At 35.6% G+C, this 12,067-nt stretch overlaps 1 protein-coding gene across 2 annotated transcripts in view; it reads left to right on the top strand.

Moving 5' to 3' along the window:
* Positions 1-10,759, top strand: part of PLCB1 (phospholipase C beta 1) — a 784,598-nt gene extending 773,839 nt beyond the window's left edge. For both annotated transcript variants that reach the window (XM_023217869.2, XM_023217868.2), the window contains one exon: positions 7,476-10,759. In XM_023217869.2, the coding sequence (XP_023073637.1) occupies positions 7,476-7,703 (228 nt within the window). In that variant the 3' untranslated portion in view covers positions 7,704-10,759. The remainder of the gene's footprint in view (positions 1-7,475) is intronic.
* Positions 10,760-12,067: the final 1,308 nt, after the last annotated feature.

Below are 12,067 nucleotides of genomic sequence, written 5' to 3'. Positions count from 1 at the left end.
AAATAAAATAAAATTGATGACACATAGTGAAAAAAAAGACTATAAAGAATTAAATTTTAAGTATATGCAGCATGTATTTTACATTTCAAAACTGCTAAGAAATTAAATTTCAAATGTTCTCACTACAAAAAATGATAAGTATTTGAGGTGATAAATACGTTAAATGGATTTATTTAATTACTCCATGTTGTATTTGCAAATCATGGCATCAGTCTGTACTACATAAATACATACAATTTTAAATTGTCAATTTTATTGATATATGTGTGTATGTACACACACGTACATACACACACACACACACACACACACCCAAGATGCTCCCAGAGAAGAAAAAGAATAAAATAATCAAAAAAGTCTACTGAGGAAACAAACTGAAACAAGTGATCCTATGTCTATATTCAAGGTAACATAACCACACAAAGAATATAATTACTTTCAGTGAATTATAGCAGAGTAATATAATTGTGCATCCTTAGTGGGATATATCTGATGAATAAAAAGAGCTTTAAAAAAGTCTCAAGCTTCATTTGCTTATTTTATTGACAGGTCACAATATTGAAACTATTTCTGTATATATTAATATAAAGCAAATAAATATGCTAATGCTATCAGAAAGAAACCTTTGAAGGAAATGTACGCTTCAGTCTTTATGGGTAAAATGTCGTAATGCCTGAAACATTTTCAAATGACTCAGCAAAAAATATAGAGATAGACAATACATAATGCATATGTGGCAAAACATTGAAATTAAGGTAGTTTTCACAGGCTGGCTTTATTTTGTTTTATTTTTTGGTTGCTTTGCCTGTACGAACAATGCTAAAACAATGCTATTTTTCATGTACAAAAATAAATATGTTAGTGTGTTCATTCTTATATGTTGGTGGTTTTGTTTCTGTAGACCAAATTCCCAAAATTGGAGTTGCTGGGTTACAAGCCTATGTTTGCCTTCTTACACATTTTGTCAAATTATTCCCCAATGTTTCAAAGTGTCAATTTCTCAGAATGTTATTGCTTCTTTAAAAGAAATTTATTTTAAATTTAATGAATTAAATTAATCAGTATAATAAATGTCCCTTGAAAAGGTATTGTGCTATTGCATTTCTGATTGTTAATGAGAGGCTTTCATCTATACTTCAAATATGTATATTTGTATTGTATTTCTTTTGTATTGTCCATATATTCTTTGTATTGTATTTCTTTTCCTATGAATTGCTTTATTTATGCTCATTTTTCAGAGAAATGGATTATTTTCATCTAGATAAAAATATCTATATTTTTCTTTCTTATGTTGTTTTGTCTTGCTTAAAAAGATCTCTGTACCCCTTGATTATACAATTATTCACAATAACAATTACACGTTTGGCACATTCTCCTAGACAGAAGCAAATAACCATCCTAAGATTGTTACTGGCTTTATATTTCATATTATAAAATAGTATATATTATATATAGTATATATAGTATATATAGTATATGTAATATACATAATATAAATATTAATATATGTAATATGTGTAATATATTATATTAATAGAATATATTATATATGTTATTATATTATAATATATAACATATTTATATATTAATATATTAATATTTATATTATAAAATACATTGGCTTTATAGTTTGTATTAAGATCTTTCATAGACTTCATTGGGCAAAATGACCTGAGTTGGACTCTGGAATTCCAAATTTTGAAAACCTTGCAAATATCTGTCTGCACATTCTCCAGCTGAGTTTTTTTTTTTTTAAGTTTTCTCAATTCCTCTGTTATTCCACTGTAGCTTATTGTTCTCTGGTTTCAATTTGTTTCCTTAGGAAATTGGTTTGATTGTCTCTGATTCATAACTCAGTAACCTGTCTTATATTTATGTTATACTGGGTTGTGTTTGTTTGTTTTCTGATTGTAAGCTAACCTTCAAGAGTAACTTTGCTTGCTCCTTGGTCTTCACTTATGTTTATGCATCTAAAAGCTTTCCTTAACTAGATCAAATCTCTGCCTTTTTTAAAAGACAGATGAAAAGAATGTCAGAGTCGGAAAAGCATCCCAAGTACAAAAATATTTGATAACATAGGCAGAATTGAATACATTTGAACTTGACTGTATTGCCTTTTCCTGCTTAATTACCCAGAGTTCACGAAAATGACTAGTGGGCGATATCTTTTGAAAATCAAGTTAACTGAGAAATTTAGAATTTGAGCCTGACTAGTCAAATTGAAGAACTGGGCCTATAATAAAACAAACTCTGGCAACACTCTTCTTTATTAATATCTGAGTATAGTAATAAGAACTCATCTTAAATTTAGAGGTTAAATTCAATCATGTTCTTTCCTCTTTCTTGTTCATAAGACCTGAAAAAGAGGTCTTATCAACTTAAGATCAAACAAACTCATGTTTGACAATGTTATGCGAGAAAGGCTCCAAGGCATAGCCTACAAAATCATGTGTATCTTGAAAGTCTATCTGTCCTGTGGTGATTTTTTTCCCAAGAATATGCTTTGAGACCACAGCATTGAAAGGATGGGGCCTGCTGAGTTAGCTTATGAGTATTTTATGGGGCCAGGCCACATAACAAGACTCCTTTCTGTTCCCCTCGCTCGAAGTTATGGCCATAATACTGCTGCCTAACAACCAACCACAGCAATCAGTAGTAAAACAATAAGCATTTGCTAAGTTGATGAGTCTATGGACTGGTTATGGTCTGGACCAGGCTCACCTGATCTCAGTAGGCTTGCTCATGTCTATGTTTAGCTGGTGGTCAGCTAGGGGTGAGCTGGTTTAGAATAGCTTCACTTTTGTATCTGATGATAGTTAATTGAAGTGATGGAAAGGGTATAATAACTGAGCCATGTGTCTCCTCTCTGGCAAGCTAGGCTGAGCTTGTTCACATGATGGCTGAGTAAACTTCTAACTGTGAGAGCAGAAGCACACAAGGCCTTGTGAGGTCTGGACTCAGAACAGCATATACTTTTGACACATTCTCCTAGACAGAACCAAATAACAAGGCCTCCCCAGATTCAAGAAGAAGAGAAATACACTCCATTCTTTGCTGGGATGGGATGAGCTGCAAAGTCACACCACTAAGGTTATAATTACAAGGAGGGGTGAAGAATTACTGCCATTTGCACAACTGATCTACCATGCATACCTAACACACTGTGTCACATACACAGAATAAAAAATTCAACACATATTAGAGTACAAAACCTAGAATGTGGCAATTAGATAGGATGATGCTGAACCCCAGAACAGAGGCAATCAAGAGGAAGCCCTGGTGATCTGTGGAGGACCATCCAAGCCTAGGATTGTGGGGAAGGAAAATTAGGGAACATCTAAACTGTAATTCCACAGTTGAACCTCACTTCTGCAGTCCCCTGGTTAAAGCCAGATTTAAATCTGCTAGGGGAAAGATTATAAATTCTCCATGAGCCCAGTGGCGCTGACAAATGTGATTTGAATTGATTGCCAACAACAAACTCAGGTTCTTACATGAAGATGTGGATTTCTGACTTCAATTTTCAATCTGACAAGCATCAGCTAGAACCGAGTTGTTCGTACCCCCTTTAGACAGTACCTGTCATCTCTAGCTCTTCAGAACCCCCATGACCCCCACTTTCTTGCACACAGCCTGCTTCTTATTTTCATCAGAAAATAAGAAGCCTGGCCCCTGTAAACACCTGAGTTTGCAACCAACCCTTGGTCTGGAATAGCTCTAGACCACTGAAGGATGGGACTTTGTTGGAATGGAGCCAGAATTACCCTGTAGTCTTTTCATATTTTCTTACAATGAACAAGTACTTAGTTTATAAGAAGAAAAAGCAAAAACTCTAACTTGGAATGTAATAAATACAATTTTGAAATTAATTCATTAACAATTGAATGGCTTTTTAAAAAGAGTGAAATATATGGCACTTAATATGTCATGAGACAGTGACTTAGTTTAGAATATGATAAAATCTACTGCTAGCCCATGATAAAAGTCTACTAAAGTTATAACTTAGCCACAACTGGGTCAATTATTATAAATTCTTAAAAATCATTATCAAAATTAAATTACTGAAATGTAAGTTTTTCTTAGAATTAAATTATTAAAAATGTTAAAAATCATTGGTTTAGGTATTTGACATTTTCTTGTATTTTACTTCTTTTTTTAATAATTAAAGAAATAGCACTTATCAAGCACTATGGGGTCTTGTCCACCAATGAGCATTAACCTAAGAGAAATTTTCTGCTAGGTCAGGTACAATATATCCATAGCTGAGGGTCCCCCAGTCCAACCTATAAGAGAACAGCAATTTGTTTTCTTAAAACGGGGTTACTTGCTTTTCTCCCTTCCCTATCTTCCTTGGAAACACATGTGTTACTGAATTAAAACTGAGGTGAGTGATGATGAGGTCTGAATGGTAGTAAATGGAAGCTGTCAAACACCAGGCTAAGATTTCACTTGTGCAAAAGAGTGTGACATTGTAAAAACCCCCACTTCCTTCTAAATTGTTGGAACAGCAGGGAAAGAACTGGCAGTTGTCTTCTCCCTGTTTGATGCTCCAGTGACTCATATGTGCTGACACGAAGAGTAGGGCCCTGTACAAGGTGCTCCGTCATAGCCACATGAGGCCAGGGCCCTGAGCGCCCCCTCACAGCGTGTTTCCTCTGAGCTTCTTATAAGAATTTATATGCTAGCAAATAGATTTGTAAATACCCCACATTTTACATTTGGGGAGAATAGTTGATTTCCAATACTCAGTCTAAGCCGTTTTTACCAGATACCACTTTTATTTTTCTTTTATTTTCTATTTTTTCTTTTTCTTTTTCTTTGATATTTAAATAATATTTATAAATTTTTTGAAATTTCAACTTTTGTTTTAGATTCAGAAGGTACATGTACAGGTTTGTAATACGAGTACATTGTGTGTTGCTGAGGTTTGAGATATGAATGATCCTGTCACACAGATAATGAACCTAGTACCCAGCAATTAGTTTTTCAAGCCTTATCCCTGACTCCTCTCCCCACTCTGTTAGTCCCCACTGTCCACCATTGCCATATTTATATCCATGAATACCCAATGTTTAGCTCCCACTTATAAGTGAGAATGTGTGGTATTTGGTTTTCTGTCCCTACATTAATTTGCTTAGGATAATGGCCTCCAGCTGCATCCATGTTGCTGCAAAGGATATGATTTCATTCTTTTTATGGCTGCCTACTATTCCATGTTATATATGTACCATATTTTCTTTATGCATCCACCATTAATGGGTACCTAGGTTGATTTAATGTCTTCACTATTGTGAATAATGTTATGATAAACATATGAGTGCATGTCACACACCTTTTGATGTGAAAAAAAAAGTCATTTGAACTAGATGCATAATCTATTATCTGAGATTCTTGGGGCCTGTTGTTTTTCAGAATTTTAACTTTTCTGATTTTAGAAAGGCAATGTGATGCATATACCATGAGCATAACACTTCAGGGAGACCTGAGTAATCCTCAAAATCAAACAAATTAATATGTCTGCAGTTAAGTTCATGAATAGTCATATGACAGGGGATACATGAAATTATACATATTTCATGTATCAGTATCATCCCAATATCAGTTCATGTCAATGAGTTTGCCACAAATTTGCAAGGAAAAAAAAAGAAAACTTCTGGATTTCAGAACTTTGGGATAGATAAGGGATTGCTTAATATAAAGTAAATAATTTAGTATTGGCAAAATTTATGTGGCACAGAAGTGAGAGTGAAAGGAGTTGAACTAAAGAGGATGTCCCCAAGCAGCTTTCACTGTCTAGAAGGAGGCTAAGACTCTGAGAGACAGATACCCTGGGGACTGGCTTCACCCTGGCATTCCAGGGATCAGAACAAGCCCCAGAGGCTGCCCTGAAAACTGCAGATGGAGGATGCACAACCAGGATCAAGATAAAAAGTAGAAACGGGGACTGAGAATAGAACCCGGACAGGGAGCTATCAGAGTGGCCAAAGCAGACCAACCACGTTGGCACCCCCCAAGAACTGTTGAGAAACACAGGAGCTTGGGCCCCACTCAGGCCTCCTAGTCGGACAGAATCAAGATCAAAATTCCAGACGATTTGTGTGCACCTTAAAGTTTGAAAAGCAGGGGGGAAAAGTCCAGGTGTTAAGGCCGTATCTTAAAAATTGCCTCCAAGCTAATAAGGAGGTGTGGGGGGAAACATTTAACCTTACACGGTGTTTCAAGGATTATTCTCTCTGCTTACCAATTGATAAACAGAGAGAATTTTCTTTAAAATTCAAGATCTTCTTTTGGACTCGGCACAGCACAGCTCCCTAGCAGACAACGTTCCCTGCTGCCCCACTTCTCTCCCTGTCTACCAGAGAATCCCAGCTTTTATGCTATTTTATGACTAAGACATCCACGTAAGTGTCCATTTGAAGAAAGGCTTCCAGGACTTTAAAACATCTGAAAATTCTCCAGGGCATAAAATAGACACATTAAAAGACAGTTTAAAGGGTAGCTAGAATAGTTTACAAGGCAAATAAAAATTAGAATGAAAAATGAATCAGAATAAAGAGGTGGCAAAAGCAGTCAAAATAAAATTTCAAGTTGGTTACATGAGTTTGTTTACTTTGTGAAAATGCATCGAGCTGCTCCTTAGACCCCAGCATTGGCTTCCCAGCCTCTGACTAAAGCTGCACATCCCAAAGTCCACGCCACACTGCTCTGTCTACTCTACTCAGCCTCTTAGCTTCCCCTAGCCAGGTTCATGGCTGACCTTGGAACGCTCACCTATCAGTATTTTTCAACCCCTAAATGTAAACTTTGGACCGTTTTACTTTTTATATTTTTTTATAATTTTATTTTATGTATAATTTTCTGATACCCTTTTCTCTTTTTCTTTTTTTGTTTTTTTGAGATGGCCTCTCACTCTGTCGCCCAGATTGGCGTGATCTCAGCTCACTGCAACTTCTGCCTCCTGGGTTCAAGCGATTCTCCTGCCCCAGCCTCCCAAGTAGCTGGGATTATAGCCACACACCACCACACCCAGCTAATGTTTATATTTTAGTAGAGATGGTGTTTCACCATGTTGGCCAGCGTGGTCTCAAACTCCTGACCTCAAGCAATCCACCTGCCTCAGCCTCCCAAAGTGCTGGGATTACAGGTGTGAACCACCACGCCCAGCCTCTGACACCTTTTTCAAAAGACCCACGTGTGCATGTGTGTGTGTGTGCATTTGTAGATACCATTATTCATCTTATTCTGAGTCTTTAGCCTTATTGTGCCACACATAACTTGAAGCTGACTTTCAGCTACAGACAAATGACGTGTCCAACTAAACTTTGTTACATCTGCTCTATAGTTGACCAGTAAATGATATTTTCAGTTGATGTATTCATCGGCCCCCTTTGTATATGTCTTTCAGAGAGTTTCTATGGGAGTGGGTATAGAAACATAAACAACCTCAAGTCATCTCCCCTCTTGATGTCTCCCAGCTGCAGGTGGAGCTGGAGCAAGAATACCAAGACAAATTCAAAAGACTGCCCCTCGAAATTTTGGAATTTGTGCAGGAAGCCATGAAAGGAAAGATCAGTGAAGACAGCAATCACGCTTCTGCCCCTCTCTCCCTGTCCTCAGACCCTGGAAAAGTGAACCACAAGACTCCCTCCAGTGAGGAGCTGGGAGGAGACATCCCAGGAAAAGAATTTGATACTCCTCTGTGAATGCTCCTGCCAGGCCTTCAGAAATTGCATGGCCACTCCAGCGACATCGGACTCTCTCTTATTACAAAGATCACTGCCCAGGACCATCTTCCCAAGAAGCATCCCTTAGCCTAAAATCCACACCAAAGGGAGAGTTCCAGAGGAATCCATGAAGAAGTCCCATGCCCAGGCTCCATGTGTCATGTGGAAACCTCTGCAGGTCTACTAGTGAAGAATGCATGTATGTGAGATTTTTGTTTTCTTTCCAATAGTAAATTCAAAGCAAGCAACTCGTAGGCTCCATGGAACTTTTAATGAAGGACAGTGTCTTCTTTGAAGAAAATAACAAGCTCATGTTTTTATTCGAAGCTCTGGTGTAAAGTATTTCAAAGTCATAGAAATAGTTTGAGAAATGCATAGCATTATTTAACACTATTGAACAGCCTACTTTGAGTATTTTTTTTCTAACTGCCCCTCAACTACCATTATCTTCAAGTCAATGTGCGTATCATGTTGTTTCATCCTTTGCTTTGCAAGCACCAGTGACTTGCAGTTTGCTAATTTATTTATCATAGAGTCATCAATGTATTTGTTGCTGACATGGTTTTATTAGATACCGTAGTGATTCAAATACGTTTGTTTTCTATTTGGAAAAAAAAAATCACTTGATTGTATCCTTGCCCAATGAAGCCATCCCAAGACTTAGCAATATGGATTGTACATTTGGCTGCATGAACAAGTCAGCCACACACTTCCAGGCAGTGTGCTGTTTGCATTGACTATTTGCACTCAGAGTCTGGGTATTCATTGGTTTTTGGCCTGAAATGATCAAATAACTACAAATGGTCTGTTGAATAAAAATAGTTGAGCTGACATATGTTAAGCAGATATTCAATCAGAGTGAACAGGTTCCAGTGGTTATTTTGCTGTTTGACATTTTTTATGGTTCATTTATTTTTAATATAGAGAGGGAGATTGAATATTTATTTAGAGAATACAAAGACTCACATGTAAATGATAGGTATTATCTCCATGTATATATGTACCCACTTAGTCATGTAAGTGCATATACACATACACACACACATAAGTGTAGATATGTGTTTGTTAATTGACAATGACCCAAATCTCTTCCACAAGACTTAAAACCAAAATCAGGGACAAATGGATAGAGAAGAAAAGGGTCAAACATCTAGATTACATGGATGTTAAATTATATGGAGATGCTAAGAAATAATTGATGGAGCCATTGATGCAAACTGAAGTAGATTTAGAACTTATTATATGAATTTGATTTATATTTTGCAAGATCAAAAATTAAATGTTAAGTATCAGATTTTAAGCTTGTTTTAATGGTCAAAAAATTAGGACAGAAATATGGACATTTATTAGAATCTTCCATAATTTTTAAGTCTGAAACATTTCTCTTTTAGTCTAACATAAAAAAACTTTCATTATATATTTACTAAGTACATTTAATTCACTTAACTGTGTCTTTACAAGTTCCTATTTTAGGTGGCGTAAGAGAAACAAATTACATCAAGGTAAAACTGATCAAAAGCATGATTGAAAGTTCTGAAAAAAGAAAAACAATAATATATAGAAAAATGTAACTTAGAAAGTAACACATGAATATTGAAGTTAAAACCCAGAAGCCAGATGCTCACAGTTTTATTTTACTTTAAAATAAACCTGTCTGATTGTAGCTTAGCGAAATATCTTAAAACACAAAAACCAGTTGTGTCCTGAAAATTGTGTTTCAAGAATTTAATATTTTTATGAAAATTATTTTATTTAACTTTAAGCAATAACTACAGATCACAATTAAATTTTAATCAAATGAAGGCTTAGTTCAAACATAAGGAAACAGTGTTTGATTTAAAAACACATCTAGTAAGATGCAAGGGGAAAATCACATCCTCTTTGGAGATGATTATATTTTGATCTGAAGGGTTTGGGGTGTTCATTAGACACTTAATAAAACTTAACTTCCACTGAAAAAGAAATCTTTTGTAAATCATTCTACTTTTGCACTTTGAAAGAAAGGCATTAATCATAAAGAAGCAAGAATGGTCAAAATTGAATGCTGCATTTTTATAAACAAAATTACAGACTGTCTGAAATTACAGAAGAATGAACTAATAATAGCCTTCATAACCAAACACAATGGTGATTATTGCAGAACATCGTATCACATTTTAGTCCAGAGACAGAATAAAGTTGAATAACCTTGACTTACACAAAACTGTTTTGGTAGTTGGATTTCATTATCTTAGTGAATTTAGTCATTTTACAATATGTTTGTATTTGGCCATTTACTGTAATCACATTTTTATATCTGTACAATGACACTTTTTGCAGTTGTGGGGTAGTGTGTAACACTGTCCATCTTGCATCATTGAAACTACTACAATGATACTATCATTTAATAATATTAATATTACTTGAAATAGACTAAGATAAAGAAAAGGGGTCTGTATGATGTGCAGTTTTGTGCCTTTATGTATTTGCCTTGTTCTTTGTTGAATGTGTGAAATTCCGTACTGTGGTTTTTCCTATAATAGAGAGTAGAGCTGTGTATTAAATTAGACTGTGTCTCTCTGATACCTTTACACTACTGAGAATAGCATGGTTTTGGCCATGTAAACCAATTTGCAAAGTTCTAATGACATGCCATGTGTTTTTGGTTTTTTACATTTCATTTTAAAATTTGAGTATCACCACACATTAATTAATACTCCTGTAGTAGATAAGCTGTCTTTAAATAATCCCCCAAAAAGGGCCATTGCTTGCATTACTTTGAATTTCATGTTGCACTTGTGCACTGTATTAATATTGTTTGTGATGGATTGGACATTGTGATTCTTGCCTTTTAAGAAGAAAAAAAGATAGGACAAAGTATTTGAAGCTCTTAAAATGTACATATTTTGGTTCTTCTATCTCAAATTATTTAAAATGCATAATTCACATTTTTGTAATAATTCTATGCAATTTTGTGGCATGACGTTTCTTCCACTTGTAATTTTATGTGCTTTCATCACAAATCCAAAGGAAACAATAAAAATTTCTTAACACAATCCAGCTGTTATTTCTTGGTGTCAGAGCCAACCTTCTTTTGACAGGGAAAGTGGTGGGAGCAGGCATAATGCCAGTCTTTAGGACCATGGTGCCCACTCTGCCAGGGCACATCAATGCCCATAAAGGATATTGGGTGTGCCAGAGGACTCATTGTTCATTGCTGTCATTCTGCCACGCTCCATCCAGCAGTGGCAGTACACTTGCCATTGTTTCCATAATGGAGACCCGCTCTTCCTTCCTCTCTTCCTTCCTTTCTCTCTGTCTTCCTTGACCAGTTAAGCAAAGCAAAATGGTCAAAGGTTTTTTGGCAAATAGTTGCAGTGATAAGAATTGACAGAACACTTGATGTAAATTTTCTTATAAAACAGATTTTGAAAGCATTTACAATGTTGATAGGATAAGAAAGGTATGTGTGAGTTTTATGTGAATGTTCCAGAGACACCCCAAATGCAGTGTATTTGTTACTTACTTCTGTGTTACAAATGGCTAAAATCTAGGGGCTTAAAACAATCAGAATTATCTCTTCTTCTCTCTTAGCTTTTCAAAAAAAATGTGTGGGTACATAGTAGGTATATATATTTATAGGGTACATGAGACAGATGTCGATACAGGCATAAAATGTGTAATAATTACATTAGGGTAAATGGGGCATCCATCACCTCAAGCATTTATCCTTTCCTTGTCTTGGAAACAATCCAATTATACTCTTCTAATTATTTTTAAATGTACAATGAATTAATTGACTGTAGGCACCCTGTTGTGCTATCAAACACTAGATCTTATTCATTCTATCTAACTACATTTTTGCTCATACTAATCATCCTTACACCCTCTTTTCCCCAACTACCCTTCCCAGCGTCTGGTAACCATCCTTCTACTCTCTATCTTCATGAGGTCAGTTATTTTAATTTTTATATCCCATGAATAAGTGAGGACATGTGAAGTTCATCTTTCTGTGCCTGGCTTATTTCACTTACTGTAATGACCTCCAGTTCCATCTACATTGTTGCGAATGACAGGATCTCATTTTTTAATGGCTGAATAGGACTCCATTGTGTATATGTTACCATGTTTCCTTTATCCATTCATCTGTTGATGGACACTTAGGTTACTTTCAAATCTTGGCTATGGTAAACAGTACTGCAACAAACACAGTAGTGCAGATATCTCTTCAATGTACTAATATCTTTTCTTTTGTATATGCCTAGAAATGGGATTGCTGGATCATATAGTAGCTCTACTTTTAGCTTTCTGACGAATCTCCAAACTGTTCTCCATAGTGCTTGCACTAATTTACGTTCCCACCA

This window comes from Piliocolobus tephrosceles, chromosome 20, assembly GCF_002776525.5.
Source record: "Piliocolobus tephrosceles isolate RC106 chromosome 20, ASM277652v3, whole genome shotgun sequence".
In the NCBI taxonomy this organism is placed as follows: Eukaryota; Metazoa; Chordata; class Mammalia; order Primates; family Cercopithecidae; genus Piliocolobus; species Piliocolobus tephrosceles.
The sequence above is the reverse complement of the archived record's forward strand: the minus strand, read 5'-3'. Positions and strand labels throughout refer to the sequence as shown.